Source organism: Marmota flaviventris, chromosome 12 (genome assembly GCF_047511675.1).
Source record: "Marmota flaviventris isolate mMarFla1 chromosome 12, mMarFla1.hap1, whole genome shotgun sequence".
NCBI classification, from domain to species: domain Eukaryota; kingdom Metazoa; phylum Chordata; class Mammalia; order Rodentia; family Sciuridae; genus Marmota; species Marmota flaviventris.
This window is the reverse complement of record NC_092509.1, coordinates 50,345,489-50,367,603: the sequence shown is the minus strand read 5'-3', so window position 1 is coordinate 50,367,603 and position 22,115 is coordinate 50,345,489. Positions and strand designations below refer to the sequence as shown.

The 22,115-nt window shown below is 36.9% G+C and overlaps 1 protein-coding gene across 1 annotated transcript in view; it reads right to left on the bottom strand.

Moving 5' to 3' along the window:
* Positions 1-3,939: 3,939 nt before the first annotated feature.
* Fmn2 (formin 2) overlaps positions 3,940-22,115 on the bottom strand; it is a 371,367-nt gene continuing 353,191 nt past the window's right edge. Inside the window, exons 14-15 of the mRNA XM_071619722.1 lie at positions 10,975-11,056; positions 3,940-3,966 (exon numbers count right to left, since the gene is read on the bottom strand). Coding sequence (XP_071475823.1) covers positions 3,940-3,966; positions 10,975-11,056 — 109 coding nt within the window. The remainder of the gene's footprint in view (positions 3,967-10,974; positions 11,057-22,115) is intronic.

The following is a 22,115-nucleotide window of genomic DNA, read 5'->3' as shown; positions in this document are numbered from 1 at the left end:
GGGATTCTGTCAACTCAATGTTAAAATTTTTGATTCTCACTCTTTTGCTTGAAAAATATGGGTTCACTGGTTTAAGGACATGGGGACAAATTATAGACAAGCATTTACCAGGTAGAATATGTAGATACAAAATAACAAGTATCATGTGGAGTCCATTTAGATTAAGTGAATCTCTTTACAACCTGGCTTTGCTGTGAAATGGTTTTAACATAATGCAAGTTTCTGACTCCAAAAGCTTAAAACCAATAGGTGATTCTCATTAATGCATAGACCATAAGGTGTGAATTTGTCCCATGATCTGATGTATGGATTAGAAAGTGATATTAATCTCTGGAAATCATTAGAGTATATGATAAGCATAGACCTGTAAATTCAGTGGTTTGCACAGAGTTCATAAGGACAATCTGAAATAACTTCAAAATTGAGATAAAAGAGGTTTTTGCAGAAGGTGTACCAAAATGGGCCTGTTGTGAAGTAAAAAGCCCAATGTTACTGTAGTAATGGGACCACCAGGGGAGAAAATGTGCTTACAGATCATTCTGGCTTGTCTTTATTTATTTTTTCATTCCAGCAACAGAAAAACAGGGTCGCCTTGCCACCCTCCCAAATAGCTCTGCATAGTGGTCTAGTTAGAGAATTTTCCTATCTTCCTTGAGGAGAACATCTGATAGAGTTGCTATAGTAACGCGGAGCACCATAAACCATTCCAAACATGTCTCCCTGATTCAACATAATTGATCAGATGAGTAAAGTTTAATACTTGAAAAGAGATATATTCCCCAAAGTTAAATATAAGATGTTTTTGTATTGACTTATTTTCACATTGTACCAAATCTAAATAAATCAAAGGAAGTAATAGTAAAAAAAAAAAAAAAAATTCTCCACTTTCCCAAATAATCGTTTTCCTCCCCTAGAAGCAACCAATATTATCAGTTTATTTTGAGTGCTTCAGAAATATCCTATGCAAACATTTTTTTTGCAAATTCAGTAATCACATTGCCCTCATTTTACATAAATGGAAGTGCATTATACATACACACTCTTGTGCTTCTTGATTTTTGTCCTACACAAAAATAACAAAGGTACAAGCTTTTTCATGGATTTTTTCCTCTAAAAAATGTTTCATATCATCTATATGATACATAAAATGTTTCTTTTGGAAATCCAGTATAATACCTCATTACTAGAAGTTTCTAGAATTTCACTATCATAAACACTAATTGTCCCTTTAAAATATATTTAACAATTAGGGTCTAGTTTCTATTTACAATGTCTTTGCCCCAAGATCTTCTGACTGTTCTTGCTGATTTTTATGTATGAACTTTGAAGTAAACTTCTGTAATACTTGCTCTGTTTCCACTCCCTTCACCTCTCTGCAAAAGACCCTTCTGCTGTCATTTTTATTTGGATAGTATTAAATTCACAGGTTGAGGGGGGTTGATATTAGAGGTGTCTTTAAATATTTTGTGGATTTCTCAACTGTTTTCTTAAATATTTCTTGTAAAATTTTTGCTAGAAATATTTCATTTTGAAGCAGGACAGAGCATAACCTGTTTTAGTGTTTACCACTTTCATTCAGGGGCTCTTCCCTCACCCTGATTGACAGACATATTTCTGCAAATATGACTTGTCTGATTTCTCACATTGGCATTCTTCCTGCTTAAAAAATACAGCACATTCAGGGAGGTTCCTGATCCTGGTCAGCAAGACTCATTACTGAAAATACAGAAGTTTGAGTAGAACCTAAGGATGTAGCCCCAACCCTAGATAAAAGGACTTTGCTTTTTTTTTTTTTTTTTTTTTGAGGTTTGTCTCCATGGATATCCTCTCTGCCTCCTCCCACATCCACACATTTGGAAGATCTCCCATGTATTTTGTAGTTTGGGTTTTCAATAGCTCTTCATTTAAAAATGAAGTTTGCATTTTGCTCCTTGTTGCTGTGAGGTTATTTCTCCCTACCTTTCACACCATTTAAAAATGAATCTTTTGATTCATCTTTTGCTTTTAGATTATACTGTATAAGTGAAGAAGTGTTTCATGAAAAACAATAATCAAAAAAATACAACCTACCAAAATTTGAGTTCATTAGTTGGGATGTGAAAATAATAATAACAAATTGGCATAATTCAAGGAATATTTACATAGGATTTTCAGGGCTTGCTGATATCAATTCCCACCCCTTCAAGCTCTCCCATCTACCATCCACAATCACTTCTCTTGTTAGCATACTTCATTTTTTTCCTTATCTTTCTGGCCTTCAGTTGGATTAACAAGGTTTTCTCCTCAATTCTTTGTTTTAATTACTTTTATTCTGGTAATGAATACCTATAATAAATATAAAATTTCTATTTAGTTTCATTTTTTTGCAACAATGTCTAAACATATTCAATATTATCTTTTATTTTTTTCTTTGTAGCACTTAAAGCTCACATAGCACATAGATGTAGGATGACCAGTTTTGGGGAGAGCAGTTCCAGCTTGAAGCTCAAGTTATTGGTCACCCTACTTAAATGCCATAGTACCTGACAGTATTTTAAACCATGTTTTTGGTTTGTCTGCCCCACTAGAATGTAAGTTTCATGGGGATAGGACATTTTCTCTGTGTCCATCATTCCCAAAGTGTACAGCAGTTTCTGGCATGTACTAATGACTCTGCAAACATTTACTGAATCAAATAAATGAAGAAAATAAGACAAGACCTTTAGCATGTTATAAATTATTCCCTGAATTCCTTCCATCCTGTTATCCATCTAAAATGACAGTATTCTTTTTAAACACAAAAATTATAGTTGTTATTGTTTACAATCTAGAGTTTATTTACTCCATCAGTTTCTGTGATGTGATTTCTTACATCCCAGTGCTTCAGTTTATTTTCATGTTTCTTTACTGTATATGACCTTTAGCAGATCTTTCAGTTAGGTTTTTGGATAGTTAAACTCTATTGATTTTTAGTGTCTGAAAACATGTATCTCACCTTTGATATGAATGATACAGGTATAATTGTCTTGATTCACTGTTTCCCATCCATGACTTGAAGACACTATTATTACAGTTTCACAGTGTATATTGTTAATTCAAACCCTTCCCATTAGGCCCATCCCCTCACACTGCTGCATTAGGCTTCCAACAACTGAACTTTTGGGGGACACCCAAATCATCGCAGGAGCATGACAAAAGGGATGGTGAGAAGTGAAGAAAGACTGCTTTCTGAGTGGGTGGTGGCTCTGTTCCCTGAGATAGATAGCACAAAAGAATGAGCTTGTTTGAAGGGGCAAGAGGACAAGCTGAGCTGAATTTTGCACATGATGAATTGTAAGGATATAGTGATATATCTAATTGGAGATGACCAGCAAATGTTCTGGAGCTCAGGAAGAAATCCAAGTTTAGGCAAAAAGGAGTAAATATTTTATCAGGATTTTTTTTTACTTAGGTACCACTTCTGGACTTAAGTATTGAATCCCTGAAATATGCAAGATTTTTGTACACGTGAATGTGCAGAATAACTTACTTTCCCTCCTTTCCTTACCTCTCCTCCTTTAAATTCTAAATATAATGGCTGTGTTTTCCAGGTATTCTTAGGCCATAGGCACACAACAGACACAGAAATGTTTTATTATTCATTTTATTTTCATATAAATTAACATCCTAAAAAATTGACATAGAAACACTAAATACAGTATTGCACATAGTGATCTTTGTTAAATGTCCTATTACTTCATTGAAGAACGGTATTATACACATTGGAGGGAACTGAGGGGACAGGAAAACTACAAAACAACAACAAGAAAAACACTAGTGTTTCTTTGCACTTAAGCTACAAACTAAAAGGTTAAGAAGAAAAATGATCAAAATGATGTAGTTTTCTTCCCACCCTCAGGTCAGCTGAATTTTGTGGAAGTTGTTGCAATGACTCATTTTCATTGTTGTGCCATTCATTGTTCATGTTTTCATGCTTATCTTTGCTTTCTGAAAATAAATGCAGACAACAGTTGTAGTTAGAAGAACTTAAAAATTAAAAAGGGAAGGTATTCAGAGTAGCTCAAATTAGACCTTTTCATTTCATTTCAAATGAAGATTTAATTCCTTTTTTCTTAATAGAGCTATTTAATTGTATCTCAATTTATCATGTCTTTTCCACTTAGACTACAATCCATTAATCTAATTCAAAATGTTCCTACCTGAAGATGTAGCTCAACTTTTCATTTAAAACAGCACCATTTACTTGCATTAGCAGCAAATGACAATTAAAACGTTCATCAAAACATCTAAATTATCATAGGAAAAATTTGTCCTTTTAACCAAGACCTTCTCTCCCAGGGTGTGCAACTTGAAATTTTATTTTAAGGGAGGGAGTGGTCAAGAAGAAAACAGATTAGTTTGTTAAATTCAGCCTATGGACCAACAACTGTCAGATACAGCCAACTCTGTAAAGCTGCTAGGTTATGGACGAGGTCTGAGCATCCTGGGCAAAGCACAATGCTGCACATCACATTTCCCATTGTGTTTCAGATCCCAATGCATTGAATCCCATATTCCAGGTACTCTAGGTTAAAATGCAGCCTTTGTCCATGATGACTATGCAATGAAGAAAGTGGAAGATGGCTTCTTGCCCCCCAGCAATGTTCACATGTCCACAAACATGTACACTTAGTAGATCATCTTAATTCTTAAGTTTCAAAGATTGAAGACTGAGATTCTCATAACTTTCTGGGCCTGGCTAAACGCATAAAGAAAAGGAGATTCTTGGAATCAGAAGCTCATCATTTATTGAAACTTAAGAGGAAAGTAATTAAAGTATTATTACATAAGCTTGAATATAGAAGGTAGAGGGAACTGTGACCACGCACAGAGCAGGCCCAGCGGCCTGCTGAGGGGCAGAGCCGCCCCCCACCCCCCGCGCCTGCCAGGTAGGCGGAACTGTGACCACCGACAGAAAAGGCCCAGTGGCCAGCGGAGGGGCAGAGCTGCCACCCACTCCTGCAAGGTAGGCGGGCCTGCGACCCACCGGCAGAACAGGCGCAGCGGCCTGCTGAGAGGCAGAGCCGCCCCCTCCCCCGAGCGCCTGCAAGGTAGACGGAACTGTGACCACCATCAGAACAGGCCAGACCTGCAACCAAGAGACAGAACAGGCCCAGTGGCCTGAGGAAGGGTAGAGCCGCCCCCCCCCCCGCGCCTGCAAGGTAGGCGGACCTGAGACCCACTGGCAGTACAGCCCCAGAGGCCTGCAGAGGGGCAGTGCCGCTGCCTGCGCCTGCAAAGTAGGCAGAACTGCGACCACCGACAGAACAAGCCTAGCGGCCCGCAGAGGGACAGAGCCGCCACCCGCGCCTGCAAGGTCGGCGGACCTGCTACCGACCGGCAGAGCAGGCCCAGCGGCCTGCCGGCGTGGTAGGCACATTGCCCCAATTGGAGGAGGGGCAGAGCCGCCGCCCGCGCCTGCGAGGGAGACTTTGCAACTATACAAGACCAATATAAATATATAGGGGGAAAATTCAATAGCACAACAGTTTCACCAAGTAGAAAGGAACGCGAACAGTATGAAGAAACAAGGAAAGAAAGGACCACAAGCAATGCAGGTCAACTCAACGTTAGAAGAGGTAATAGCTGCAGCAGATGGAATGTCAGATAAAGAATTCAGGATATACATGCTTCAGATGATCTGGAGTCTCAAGGAAGACATCAGACAGCAAAATCAGACAATGAAAGATCACTTCAACAATGAATTACATAAACAAATCCAAGAAGCAAAAGATCAACTATACAGGGAAATAGAGGTTATAAAAAACAAACAGAAATCCTAGAAATGCAGGAAGCAATAAGCCAACTTAAAAACTCAATTGAGAATACTACCAGCAGAGTAGAACACTTAGAAGACAGAACATCAGACAATGAAGATAAAGTATTTCAACTTGAAAAGAACATAGACAGCTCAGCGAGACTGTTAAGAAACCATGAGCAGAACATCCAAGAAATATGGGATAACATCAAGAGACCAAATTTAAGAGTCATTGGGATACAGGAAGGGACAGAGTTTCAAACCAAAGGAATGAGCAATCTATTCAATGAAATAATACGAGAAAACTTCCCAGACTTGAAGAATGAGACAGAATCCCAAATCCTAGAAGCCTACAGGACGCCGAATGTGCAAAATCATAAGAGACCCACACCTAGACACATTATAATGAAGATGCCCAACATACAGAATAAGGAGAGAATTTTAAAAGCTACAAGAGAAAGGAAGCAGATCACATTTAGGGGTAAGCCAATCAGGATAACAGCTGATCTTTCAACACAGACTCTGAAAGCTAGAAGATCCTGGAATAACATATTTCAAACACTGAAAGAAAATGGGTTCCAACCAAGAATTGTGTTTCCAGCGAAATTAAGCTTCAGGATAGAAGATGAAATTAAAACCTTCCACGATAAACAAAAGTTAAAAGAATTTGCAGCTAGAAAACCATCTCTTCAAAACATCCTTGGCAAAACATTACAGGAAGAGGAAATGGAAAATAACAATGAAAACCAACAGTGGGAGGTAGGACACTAAAGGGGGGAAAATAATCAAAGAGGAAAACAAACCATGTTTAGTAACATAAATAAACAAATATGGCTGGAAGAACAACCCATATCTCAATAATAACCCTAAATGTTATTGGCTTAAACTCACAAATCAAGAGACACAGGCTAGTAGAATGGATCACAAAACAAGACCCAACAATATGCTGCCTATAGGAGACGCATTTGATAGGAAAAGACATACATAGGCTGAAGGTGAAAGGTTGGGAAAAATCATATCACTCATATGGACTTCGGAAACAAGCAGGAGTATCCATACTCATATCAAATAAAATAGATTTCAAGCCAAAGTTAATCAAAAGGGATAAACAGGGACACTACATACTGCTCAAGGGAACCATACACCAACAAGACATAACAATCATAAATATATATGCCCCAAACAATGGTGCAGCTATGTTCATCAAACAAACTCTTCTCAAGTTCAAGAGTCTAATAGACCACGATACAATAATCATGGGAGACTTCAACACACCTCTATCACCACTGGACAGATCTTCCAAACAAAAGTTGAATAAGGAAACTATAGAACTCAATAACACAATTTATAACCTAGACTTAATTGACATATATAGAATATACCACCCAACATCAAGCAGTTACACTTTTTTCTCAGCAGCACATGGATCCTTCTCAAAAATAGATCATATATTATGTCACAGGGAAACTCTTAGACAATATAAAGGAGTAGAGATAATACCATGCATCCTATCTGATCATAATGGAATGGAAGTGAAAATCAACGATAAAAGAAGGAAGGAAAAAGAATACATCACTTGGAGAATGAACAATAGGTTACTGAATGATCAATGGGTTATAGAAGACATCAAGGAGGAAATTAAAAAATTCTTAGAGATTAATGAAAACACAGACACAACATATCGGAATCTATGGGACACATTGAAAGCAGTTCTAAGAGGAAAATTCATTGCTTGGAGTTCATTCCTTAAAAAAAGAAAAAACCAACAAATAAATGATCTCATACTTCATCTCAAAATCCTAGAAAAAGAAGAGCAAAACAATAGCAAAAGAAGTAGAAGGCAAGAAATAATTAAAATCAGAGCTGAAATTAATGAAATCGAAACAAAAGAAACAATTGAAAAAATTGACAAAACTAAAAGTTGGTTCTTTGAAAAAATAAACAAAATTGACAGACCCTTAGCCATGCTAGCGAAGAGAAGAAGAGAGAGAACTCAAATTACTAGCATACGGGATGAAAAAGGCAATATCACAACAGACACTTCAGAAATACAGAAGATAAGCAAAAATTATTTTGAATCCTTATACTCCAATAAATTAGAAGATAGTGAAGGCATAGATAAATTTCTTAAGTCATATGATCTGCCCAGATTGAGTCAGGAGGATATAGACAACCTAAACAGACCAATATCAATTGAGGAAATAGAAGAAACCATCAAAAGACTACCAACTAAGAAAAGCCCAGGACCGGATGGGTATACAGCAGAGTTTTACAAAACCTTTAAAGAGGAACTAATACCAATACTTTTCAAGCTACTTCGGGAAATAGAAAAAGAGGGAGAACTTCCAAATTCATTCTACGAGGCCAACATCACCCTGATACCTAAACCAGACAAAGACACTTCAAAGAAAGAAAACTACAGACCAATATCTCTAATGAACCTAGATGCAAAAATCCTCAATAAAATTCTGGCCACTCGGATGCAAAAACATATCAAAAAAATTGTGCACCATGATCAAGTAGGATTCATCCCTGGGATGCAAGGCTGGTTCAATATACGGAAATCAATAAATGTTATTCACCACATCAATAGACTTAAAAATAAGAACCATATGATCATCTCGATAGATGCGGAAAAAGCATTCGACAAAGTACAGCATCCCTTTATGTTCAAAACTCTAGAAAAACTAGGGATAACAGGAACATACCTCAATATTGTAAAAGCAATCTATGCTAAGCCTCAGGCTAGCATCATTCTGAATGGAGAAAAATTGAAGGCATTCCCTCTAAAATCTGGAACCAGACAGGGATGCCCTCTCTCACCACTTCTGTTCAACACAGTTCTCGAAACACTGGCCAGAGCAATTAGACAGACGAAAGAAATTAAAGGCATCAAAATAGGAAAAGAAGAACTTAAATTATCACTATTTGCAGGTGACATGATTCTATACCTAGCAGACCCAAAAGGCTCTACAAAGAAACTATTTGAGCTAATAAATGAATTCAGCAAAGTGGCAGGATATAAAATCAACACGCATAAATCAAAGGCATTCCTGTATATCAGCGACAAATCCTCTGAAATGGAAATGAGGACAACCACTCCATTCAAAATATCTTCAAAAAAAATAAAATACTTGGGAATCAACCTAACAAAAGAGGTGAAAGACTTATACAATGAAAACTACAGAACCCTAAAGAGAGAAATAGAAGAAGATCTTAGAAGATGGAAAAATATACCCTGTTCATGGATAGGCAGAACTAACATCATCAAAATGGCGATATTACCAAAAGTTCTCTATAGGTTTAATGCAATGCCAATCAAAATCCCAACGGCATTTCTTGTAGAAATAGAGAAAGCAATCATGAAATTCATATGGAAAAATAAAAGACCCAGAATAGCAAAAACAATGCTAAGCAGGAAGTGTGAATCAGGCGGTATAGCGATACCAGACTTCAAACTATACTACAGAGCAATAGTAACAAAAACAGCATGGTACTGGTACCAAAACAGGCGGGTGGACCAATGGTACAGAATAGAGGACACAGAAACCAATCCACAAAACTACAACTTTCTTATATTTGATAAAGGGGCTAAAAGCATGCAATGGAGGAAGGATAGCATCTTCAACAAATGGTGCTGGGAAAACTGGAAATCCATATGCAACAAAATGAAACTGAATCCCTTTCTCTCGCCATGCACAAAAGTTAATTCAAAATGGATCAAGGAGCTTGATATCAAATCAGAGACACGCCGTCTGATAGAAGAAAAAGTTGGCTACGATCTACATACTGTGGGGTCGGGCTCCAAATTCCTCAATAGGACACCCATAGCACAAAAGTTAATAACTAGAATCAACAAATGGGACTTACTCAAACTAAAAAGTTTTTTCTCAGCAAAAGATACAATAAGAGAGGTAAATAGAGAGCCTACATCCTGGGAACAAATCTTTACTCCTCACACTTCAGATAGAGCCCTAATATCCAGAGTATACAAAGAACTCAAAAAATTAGACAATAAGAGAAAAAACAACCCAATCAACAAATGGGCCAAGGACCTGAACAGACACTTCTCAGAGGAGGACATACAATCAGTCAACAAGTACATGAAAAAATGCTCACCATCTCTAGCTGTCAGAGAAATGCAAATCAAAACCACCCTAAGATACCATCTCACTCCAGTTAGATTGGCAGCCATTATGAAGTCAAACAACAACAAGTGCTGGCGAGGATGTGGGGAAAAGGGTACACTTGTACATTGCTGGTGGGACTGCAAATTGGTGCAGCCAATTTGGAAAGCAGTATGGAGATTTCTTGGAAAGCTGGGAATGGAGCCACCATTTGACCCAGCTATTCCCCTTCTCGGTCTATTCCCTAAAGACCTAAGAAGAGCATGCTACAGGGACACTGCTACATCGATGTTCATAGCAGCACAATTCACAATAGCTAGACTGTGGAACCAACCTAGATGCCCTTCAATGGATGAATGGATAAAAAAATGTGGCATTTATACACAATGGAGTATTACTCTGCATTAAAAAATGACAAAATCATAGAATTTACAGGGAAATGGATGGCATTAGAGCAGATTATGCTAAGTGAAGCTAGCCAATCCCTAAAAAACAAATGCCAAATGTCTTCTTTGATATAAGGAGAGTAACTAAGAACAGAGTAGGGTCGAAGAGCATGAGAAGAAGATTAACATTAAACAAGGATGAGAGGTGGGAGGGAAAGGGAGAGAGAAGGGAAAATGCATGGAAATGGAAGGAGACCCTCAGAGTTATACAAAAGTACATACAAGAGGAAGTGAGGGGAAGGGGAAAAATAATACAAGGGGGACAAACGAATGTCAGTAGAGGGGGCAGAGAGAGAAGAGGGGAGGGGAGGGGAGGGGAGGGGGGATAGTAGAGGATAGGAAAGGCAGCAGAATACAACAGACACTAGTATGGCAATATGTAAATCAATGGATGTGTAACTGATGTGATTCTGCAATCTGTATATGGGGTAAAAATGGGAGCTCATAACCCACTTGAATCAAATTGTGAAATATGATATATCAAGAACTATGTAATGTTTTGAACAGCCAACAATAAAAAATTAAAAAAAAAAAAAAGCTTGAATATATTATGAAGACAAGGTTCCAAAGCCAAAGAAAATCACAAGTTAAAAAAAAAAAAAAAAAAGAACAGTTAAATACTTACAATTCCAGAGTCATGTCTTGGTTTTATTTTATACAGTGATTTTCCTTTCTTCTGCCTGCACACCTCTTCGGCTTCTTTTACTCTGAGAGGGAAGAAGACAATTTATTTAAAGAGCAATCTCCATAGATCACTACAATCCATCTTATATTAGGTGAACAAGCATCAACTCATTAAGAATTTGAATTATCAGAGAAATACCACTGGCAAAGGGAGGTTGAATGGTACTGACTTTAAAACATCAACTGCCATTGCCATTCAGGCTTATTCATGCAGAGGGTCTCCTTCTCTGGATGAGGGTGAGCCCTGAGACTGGCTCTCCATTACATACATAGGCTTGGCACCATTACATAAATCAGAAGCATTACCAAATTAAAGGATATCACGTGTTTATTTAAAACTACTTCTGGATCATTGTCCATACCACACTTACCTATACATAAAAGTCATTTGCAACTAATAGTTGGGCAGTTTCTAAAAACTGAACTTCATTGAGCGTAGGAGCCAATCATCATTTAATTTGCGAGAGAAATGAAAGAGTGAGCAGTAATAACATTTTAACACTTGTAGGTTTTCTTTTTGTACATACGTTCCAAGGAAAGTAGCACTGGATTTACCAGAGGTATACTTTAGAGAGGATGCCTGCTTGGAGACAAATCCTGCATTATTTGGCACTGCTATTTGATCCTGGTAATGTCCTAACACCTGTGAACCTTGAGACTCCCTCAAATAATGGAAGGAATCAATCACCTAGAAACTTATGTTATTACTATACACAGTGGTTGCAAAGATTAAACAGAATTTCATTTAAAACTACTTTATAAATTGTAAGGCACTATAAAAAGTTATGATTGCTCTAATTAAACAAATAGGACTCTGTAAACTGGATTCTTAATAAAAAGGGGTGCTACAAGAAGAAATATAACTTATCAGGTTAATTTACTTTTTTAATCTTGTGATTTTTTTCCCCATGGGAATTAAAACTGATGTATTTCTGGAGAAACTGAACAGGCTATGGTTTAATCTCAAGAAAATACATTTTGTGTAGATTATCAGTCTAATTTCCTGAAAAAGAAGAATTATAAATATATTTCTTAAATCCTATGGCAAATGGTTTACAGGCAGAATTCATCTTCTCTACAATGGACTCACTCCTCTTCTTAAACAATAGAATGAAACAAACAGTTCAGGTTAGAAGCTCAAGATTGATGTTAAGTTTACCTTAAAGCATGACAAATGAAAGTAATTCCTTTTAGATGTAAAATGCTTGCCAGGTTGATACTGTTAGTAATTCCAGAATATGATGACAATTTAGATGACACTCCATTGTTACCACTTTTATTACTTTCTACCCAAGCCATAAATTGCCTTTAATCCTTCCCCTAAACATCTGACCACAAAAACATTTTCTTTATAACAAACTAAGGATTGTAGAGTCCCTGTCTTCCTCAGAAATAGCTACCAGTAAATTTAAGTTGAAATATTTGGATAGGGAATTAAGGACACTTTTTTTTTTTCCAGCACTTAGCCAAAATCCAGTCGGTCCCCTCTTAAATTTACTTGGAGTTCTTGAAATCATTTCATGGCATTTAAGAAATTTTACTTTGTAAGTATTTAGATCCCTTAAGCATCCTAATTTTCTCCTTATCCTATTTATTTTGTTCTCAAAACACATTTTTATGAGGATCACAGGAAGATGATTCTAATACAAACATACTTAATTTTGCACAAAACCAAATTCCTGATGGCAGAGATGATGAAAATGGAGGAGAATGTGCGTCAAGGAACCTCACATGTTCTCAAGGCTTAGCCATTTATTTGACAATCATTTATTATGGAGTAGTAACTCCAGGTCAGGGTCTGGGCGCAGCTCTATTTTATAAGGACAATTAAATTCAATGCCTAATAGGGGAGAGACACATAAGTAAGCAGATGACAACAGTGCATTTAGGGCAACCACTTAGTTTTGTGTCAGGTATGACTGTGTCCCAGAGGAGGTTCCTAGGGTTGGTGGGCAGGGGCTATGAAAATCTTTCTGGAGCATGTTGACAACTTAGCCTGTTTAAAAGATAAATTTTAATTGTTCATGCTTTTCTTGGAAAGGGAAAATGGGTCTGAAGGTGAAAGAAAAGAAGACTTTCAGGGGAACATATGCAAAGAGTCAAGGAACACACACTGAGCTTCACCAACCATGAGCAGTTCCCCCTTCTGCTGCCGAAGCATCCCCATACTACTGGATGCCAAAGTTCAAACTGGTACTCTGGTTTATGCCTCAGTTTCTTATATGTCTGATGAGAGTTAGTCAATCACCTCTAGAGTATGTATCTCTAAGGTGCATACACAAAAGACTTGAGAGGCTGGAGAATGGAGAACCAGAATGGCAAATAGGCCATTTTGATTTAATGAAAAGATTCATGGATAGTCTCTCAAAATGCAGCTCTCTAGGCCCATCATATTCATTCTGACCTAGGCCCTGTGTTATACATTCAGAAGCATCACCCAAGAGAATCTGATGGTGGTGGCCTGTGAGTACCACTTTGAGAAACTGTAGTCTGAAGTCCAGCTGTGCATCTGAATTGACCTTATAGGACAACAAGGCTTCTTCATCTTTCTCTGTTTTACCAGACTGCCAAAATCTGCTTGCGTCAGCACTTTGTGATTCCCACCACTCCTAAGTTTCCTAGCAATGCTGCTTCCCCAAAATGCCAATTTTATTTCAACACAACTCTGACAACAAGAAATTTTTTTTCCACACTTGACACAGGAAAAAAAGAATGTGTCCCTGGAGGTCAGACATGCTTTCAGAGTTGGCAAAAATGAGAAAAATAATGAAGGAGAAGTCGGTACAGAGTCAGTGGTCGATATCAACAACTTCCTACATTGGCTATGGTGGAGGGTTTTCCATCTGCCATTTCAGGTCTTTGGAGTCACTGCCTGTGTACTTTCCATCTTCTCTTCCTCCTGCCTCACCCCTTCACTGATGCCTAATGTTTCTGAAACTGAGCAGGAAAAAGATGTCCATTTCACAAATCAACATTAAAGGTTTTAAATGAAAAGGCACAGCAGAGATAACATTTAAATAAATAAGATCACCAGTATGTCTCATTTTGGAAGAAGGGAGGAGGAAGGAAATAAAAAGAGGTTTACACAGAGAGAAAGCAGTTAATACAAACAGATAAATAAGCTGACTTAAAGGGTGCCTCCAGTTAGAGTAAGATGCTGAGATAAGTTCTAGCTAAAGGAATGGAGTTCCTGGACTTCTAGACAGTAATTTTAGCTGCTTCTGGGCTTCTCCATACCCCCTCTTCAACTCCCACATACTTCAGTGTGCACAGCTGCATTTGGGAAGCTGGGGAGGCCAGAGGGCTGACTTACAGATAGGCAGGGTGTCACACCCCTAAATTTCAAAGAATGTAAATTTCTAAGATACTGTACAACTAGTCATCTTGTACCATTCAACCTGCGTATTCAACAGCTTGTCTGTGAAGACAAAAAATAATGCTGGAATGAATATAAAATCTGAAATTCAAGCTTATAAAGGCAAAAAGAACATGACACCCTTAATAGATAATGACTAAGTTCTTGGTGCCACAGAGTCCCATTGACAGGAGAAGCCACAAAACTTTGGTGGGGAATAGCACTGTGAAGTTGTCCTCCAGTTGAAACTACTTACTTGGTCAAAAAAAACCCCAAACAACCCCACCCGCTACACACACACACACACACACACACACAAGCACACCCCCAAACAAGAACAATAACAACAATAAAACCTGGATGAAACAAAACATCTTTAATTATGAAAGTTTAGGTTAACTCTAAAATTTCCTATACAAAATTGATCTTCTAAAAACTAAAGTTGAAAATGTCACCTAAAGAAAAAACTAAGTAATCTATTTCAAGTTTGCTTCTTTACATGCAAGTAGTCTAAGTAGGAACAGCTTCATTTTGTTTTAAGATCTTAAGCTTAGACATTATTAAGCAAAGAAAGTTTGATTCTATGTGAATCAGAAGATTTTTAAGGTTTACAATATCATAGAAAAGACAGATGTAAGAGAATAAAAATTAGTTGCTATAGTTTTTGTTAAACTTTTTTAAAATTCATATTATTCCTTTTCTTCCTCTCAAAAAAAATGTGCCTCCAGTTGTGTCCTTTTTATAACTGGGTTCACTTCACTACTGGTTATTCTAAACAATGAAAGTGGTTTCTCATTTATCTCCTCATAAAGATGCATTTTTTGCTCTGCATTCTCCTCCCTAAGCCCCAGACCCACTTATTGTCAGGACAACATATACAAAAAGTTCAGTGTAATTAAGTTTAAAAACAGTTTTTGAGATGAAAAATGAAGATACACTCTGGCAAAGATACAGAGAAAACAAAGCAGACATCTCTGCAGCCTGCAGGCAGTTCATCTACCTTCTAGACCAAACACGAAGCTGGCCGCAGTCTTATCAAGAAAACAGATATGTTCTCATGGTTCAATCCAGTGAGAAAGGGAGCCACCCTTCTGCCATTAAACATCAATAATTTTGTCTATATAAGTATCTGTGGCAGATGGAGGCATTTCCTGCAGGCTCCCACTCAGCTTGCTGAGAATAACACCTTTGTCCCTGGAGCATGCAGGCCTTACAAGAGATTTAGGTGTAGCACAGAGAAGTAATGTCACTGGTCTGAGGTCCTGATACAGTAAGCTAAGAGTAGACATTATTACTCCCAGTTCACAATGCACTGAAACACAGCACCCTTAAGCTGCCTGTAAATTAAAAATTTTTATCCAAAAAGAGAAGAGTGTGAGAGGCAGAGCCTTAGACAAAGGCTGGTTAGGAGTACCAGCTTTGAATCTCTCTCCAGATGAAGACAGAAGTAGGTATTAGATGCCTTGTGGAATTAAAGATGATTTGGGAATGTTTATTCCTAGCTTTGTCTTCTCTTCTTTATAACTTTAATGACTTAAAACACACACATACAAAATTACAAAACCCCTGAGATATAAGGAGAACAGAATCAACCAAAATGTCACTTAGCATTACCCCAAATAAAAAGAATTTACGTTTTCTCAGGTACATATTTCAAAATCTCATTTCTGAAAGTTTTTACCTTTTTTTGAGAAGGAACTGCATTTACACCTCATGTGGTTACACAAAACAATTAGAATATGCACAAAGTAGCTAGTGACAGGAAGAAAAATCAAGTTTTAGAGGAGCAAGTGCCAGGATAGCAGGAGCAATAATAACAGCAAGTACAGCAGGACATTGTGCTGTGAGGTCCAGCAGGGCCTGGCCCAGCCCACGGCACATAGGGCCAGCACAGGCTTCACAAACAACATATTCCACTCACTTCCCAGTGACAAATGAAGCAAGTCTGCCGCTTTTATAAACAATATCTATGTTTCCAGGAATATCTGTAGTTTAAAAATCTATGATTTCACAACACTTAGATACGCATGTTCTATGCTTTTGCCCTTAAAACTGTAGATGTATTTCTTTCATGAATATAAAAAGCTGATAAGCAGAGATTATGTGCATTATGGTTTCTTGAAACTATTTTTTGGGGGTATGTATGGTGAAAAGACATGGAGGAATCAGTCATTCAAAAGAAAATACATTAAAGCAATTGAATTAATTACCTATAGTCTGAATCTCTTTGATGACTATCTAAGATTATTTAAGATTCAGAACATTATAATTCATAGATAAGCCATCCTAGGTATGATGACCTTAACACTGTAATTTAGGAATGACTATGGATACATAAAAATGAATGAATGTTTCTGTGTCCTCATTAAAAAAACCATATATACACATAAGTCCTCATTCCCATTTACCCCTTGCTTATTTAAAAAAAAAGCTGTCAATACTTTCCTAACTGACATATCTACTATCTGTTTTCTTGTCTTTACTATCTTCCACTATGCTAATTACTCTGAAATGGTTAATAAATCTCTAATTCCTTCGATTCTCTTATTCTTTGGTCCTCAGGGAACTTTTGAGTTTTCCACAATTTTTCTGGACATGCTGCTTTAATCTCTTTTGCTGTTTCTTTATTTATTAAACTTTCTCTCACATGTCATGTCATCCCCCCTATTCCTATGGTATCTATAGGAAATTTCCATTTTGTAATTTCAATTGTCATTTCTATGCCAAAAGGCTTTTAGAGCCATATCGCTAGCTCTGACTTTTAATACAAGCTCCAGGTCCTAGGTGACATTCTCTACCTTATCCACCCGGGCCCTGGTTAAGAGCGTAACTACTCATAAAATTCATCGGTTCCTAGATAAACCTTGGAATTCTCCCTCTTCACCATGCCCTCAATGCATACACAAATGGTTAACAAGTTCTGCTATTAATTATTCCTCAGCAATGATTTTAAAAATCTGTCCCAACCTCTTTAATTCCACTGTCCCTAATTGTTTGTCAAGCCTCCTTATGTCACCTGGACCATTGCCATATATTGCAGAATTCATCCTTCACAAACATGGGAATCATCTGAGCTCCTTATTCATTAGCCAAGAAAAAATTAAGTTCTTTAGTGAGGTATTCAAGCCCACTGACAGTTTGGCTCCAACTAACCTAATTTCCCTTTATTCTCCAACAATAGAGAACCACTCCCACCCCTATGGGGCATTTTTATTTGCTTAATCTGTCCCCTGGGAATGCCCATTTTCTTTTTTTCTTCCTGTGCTCTCCCAAGAGTCCTTCAAGTTAAGCTCAAAATTAGCTTCCTATAGGAAGTGTCTCTAGGAAGGTTTATTGATGCCATACTTGGACTTTCACATAACTGCCTTCAGATTCTTATTTTAAGAAAGACCTATGGCTATTTACTTAGTTATTTTTTTCCATTGCTAAATAGCAAGTTCCTTGAGTCAAGTGATCATCACATATAGTCATTTTTTACATTCCAGAGCCTAACACTGCAGATCACAAAGGTTAGTATTTACTAGATACTTGAAAAACAGCTAACTCAATGAGTGAATGATGATGTTAAGGGAACTTACAACTGAGTTAAAGAATCAAAGGGGTGAATTTTGGTAACTAACTGGGTTTTGATTTGAATCTTAACTTTTGCAATCTCTAGCAATGTATCTAGATGTCCAATTCACATTTTGTTTAAACTAGCCAGGATTTTGTTTGACTTAACCTTTGAGTTTATTGATTTACTGTGGTAATTCCACCTGTAAATAACAATTTAGTTTGAATCAATATACATGAAATTTAAACCATGAAATTGGTTAGAGTATCACACTTTCTTCTATCTTGAGAGAAACTGATTTTGTGTTCAGTGTATGATTAGAAGGACACTGTAAGGATTCAACATGAAATCATATCAAACTAGCCTCATGAAAAGATAAATGACATAGCTGTAATACACATTCATTTTAACGAGACATCTAAGGAATCTCTCATGGGATGTTGGTGAACCAGTTAGAGAAAAGATGGTTTATGAGAAAAAACTTGGGTCAGGTAAGGTGGCACACATCTGTAAGCACAGCAGATCAGGAGGGTGAGGCAGAAGAATTGCAAGTTTGAGACCAGCCTCTGAAACTTAGGAAGATCCTGTCCCAAAATAAAAACTAAAATTAGAAAGTGCTGGGGATCTAGCTCAGTGGTATAGTGCCTCTGGATTCAATCCCCATTATAGCTAAAAGTTCATTATCCCTTTCCTTCAGAGAACCTTCCACAGAATAAGAATCCTAAAATATACTACTATATAAGCTCCTTGAAGGCAGAATCCTTTCTGTTTTCTATGCCCACCACAGGGCCTGGCTCATCCCAACAGCAGCTAACACCTACTGAGAACTTATAATGTGCCAGGCCCTAGGCTAAGAATGTTTAAAGACATTATCTCCTTTATATCTTGCAATAACTTATGAGATAGATACTGTCAACTGGCTTTTACAGATAAGGAAACTGACAACAAAGATCAAATTATTGGATCAGGGTCATATATCAATTTGTGGCAGGTCTGTAGTTCAAATCCAGACAAACACAGACAATCTACCACCACAGCCATTCCACCATTGGACCTTTTTGATAACCTTCTTGGGCGGGGAGGGGGGCGGGTCTTCTCTGCTTTAATAAAGCCTTTTACTTTCTACTCTAACACTTACCTCGGGTGTGCTTCTCTAGTGTTACACTTCAGCATTTGGGGAAGCAAGAACTCCTCACAGTAACCAGCCATATCATTATTACCCAAGACCTACAACAATGGTTCTTAAGTGTGCAGAGAAGAGCTTATTAAAACAGACAGCTGATTCCTACCCATGAGGTGTAGAAAGAAAGTCAAGAATGTGCTTTGTAACAAGTCCCTAGGTAGAATATATGTCCAGGAGCCACATTTTGAGAATCCTTGCCCTGGAGAACAGCATAATGACTGTGAAAATTTAAAAACAAACAAAAGCAACATTTTTAGTGTTTAATGAATCTGCAGCCATACCTATCTTCCTATTTTTCATTTACTTACTTTCTTAATTTTATTAACATATATGTACTACAGATTAAATACTATATATACTAATTGTATTTATTTATTCATCTTTATATTGTTATTATAGAATCATCTGATTATAAAAAATGAGTATTATAACTGAACAAATAAAAATGTGTCAGTTCAACATTTTTTTCTTAAAAAAGAAACTACTTAGAAAACTGTGTTTTATCAGGCATGAGAAGGAAGCTCTATAATTGCACACATTTTGAACTCTTCAGGCAAGCATAATGGAAACACAATGGGCTACAGGTGTTCCTCTTTGAAAAAGAGAAGTACATAAGATTTGTCTGAAGATGATAAAACTGTCAACACATTTTTTGAGATCCTACTTTCTAGAAATTTTTAACATTTCTCTGAGGAATGTAAATTGTAGTTGAGATAATTTTAAAGTACATAAGATAGATTTTTCAGTGGAACATTTTTTTTTAGCAAAAACCTGGAATATAAACTGAGATGAAAAGTGAACTTAGTGAAGGTATTTCTGAGGAGAGGAAAATATTTAAGGCCTCAAAAATGTCATGCTGTTTTTTGATGATGATAAAAGGTTTAAGTTTGAAAAAAAGGGGGAAAAAAAAGACAGTTAAAGGAAAGTCAACATAATTCCTCTATAATCTCAAATCATAAGAGGCTCAACTGAAAAGCAGAGACCAATGGTATCGCAGGCAAGCCCTGCAAATGTCCACTTTCTATACTGCTATAAAATTCTTAGCAAGGCTCACCTTCCATTTTGTAAAAAAGAGCCTGAATTGTATGCTGTCTTTCATAGTATTCCAATAAGTATTTAATAAGGTATCAGGACCTCCCACCTAACCACAAAAACCTATCAAAAGATAAAAAATAAAAAAAAAGCACCAAAGTGATATTTAGAACTTTTCTTCATAACTTTTTAAAAAAAATATATACAAGCTTAGGAATCTCTAAAAATAGCAATATTCGGGTTTGTATACACGTTAGGATGTTTATGCTTCTAATCACATTGTTCATCACTAATAATTTTAAATCTCTGAACTTAGAAAAATATGAGTTTGTTTTTCTCATGGATCATTTAATTCATGTTAGACTTGGTTTTCCATGAAATTTACAAAAGTGGTTCAGTTGATGTGTCCTTTATCCAAATCCTGTAAAATGTCCATATTCTTTCTGTACATATTCAGGATGTTTTAGATTTCTTAAAAATGTTAAAACAATAGTCACTGGTACCACAAACTTATGATAGTAAATAAAACAAATTCCTGCCATATGTGATGGCCAAGACTATTACAAAACTATATTTGACAGCAAAGTTCATCCTTTATTATAGGAGAGTACTGCTATTTACTACATTTGACATATATCATACAAACATCCTTTTACTATTTCCACCTGTGTTAAGATATTTTCTTAATCTGTTTTTTTTTCTTTTTTGCATGTGGTTCAGAAACGTTTGATTATAACTAGTGAGATTTAAAGTTACCTCAGTTGGAATTTATACTGTTGTTTTGACACTTTTCTAGAAAGGATAAAGTGTATAGATCATTTGTATCCAATTTTTTAGAAAGACTTTTGTTTTTTTTTTTAGTGGTTGGGAGAAACCAGAAATTCAGTTATTCAGAGTTTAACCAATTTCCTCCCTGAAAAACTCATAAAAGAGCACAACAAAGCTATTTATATCAGAATGGCTTAGAATTATGCAAGAGGAAGAATGGCTTAATTAAGGAATAAGATTTGTGAGATATAAGGCAGGGATGGACCAGGGAACACACACACATTAATTAAGGGGGAGCAAGGGTCACAATTTTTTCTCTACTGGATTATTCCTATCCGCTACAAATATGCTTTTTATCCTACCATCCCCCACTTACAAACAAACAAACAAAAAAACCTTAATCCACTCCCCTCCCTAGCTAAATGTCCTTTTGCTGAGGTTCTTTTCATGTACAAACTCTTCAAGAGAGTTGCCTCTACTTCCTCTGCTCCCATTTAATCAGCCATTTGTCCCTAACCACTCAACAGAAATTGCTCTTGACAAGTCCTACAACATTCTAAATCCAAAAGTTAAGAACTCCTCTTCTTCATACTAGCACTAGCAGCATGGTTCTTCCCGTATGCCCTCCTTCTCAAAACCCTGTTTTCACTTGGTCCACCAGACTGTACCTTCTGACTCTCTCCCTGAATTATTATTATTATTTTTTTTTTACTTCTCTCCTCTGGCTTACTCTGCTCCATCCACTTTAGCCTCCATGCTAAATGCATTTCTCTCTCAGCCTTTGTACTTGCTGCTTCTTGTCTGGAATGTTCTTCCTCCAGATTTCAACTAGTTTATTCTCTAACTTCTTTCAGGTCCCTATACTTATTGCTCAGAGAAACACTGTCAGGCGAATTTATATAAAACAAACCACCTTCTATAGAACGCTGGCTTTCCTTGGCCTGTACTTTTATTTTTTGCAGGGCGCAGCATATATTTATTGATGATCTGCTCCCATGATAATGAAAGCTCCATCAGGGTTGAGATATGTTTTTGTTCACACCTCTAGTTGTATGTTGAACGACTTCACTAAAGTATGTTGATAAGTCCTAAGTTTAGAGGGAAGAAGGCAAGGCAGTATTCAGGGTTCAGAGAAAGCAGAATGTGAGTGACTACAAAGGAAAATGAAAATTTGAACTTTGTATCCGCCTC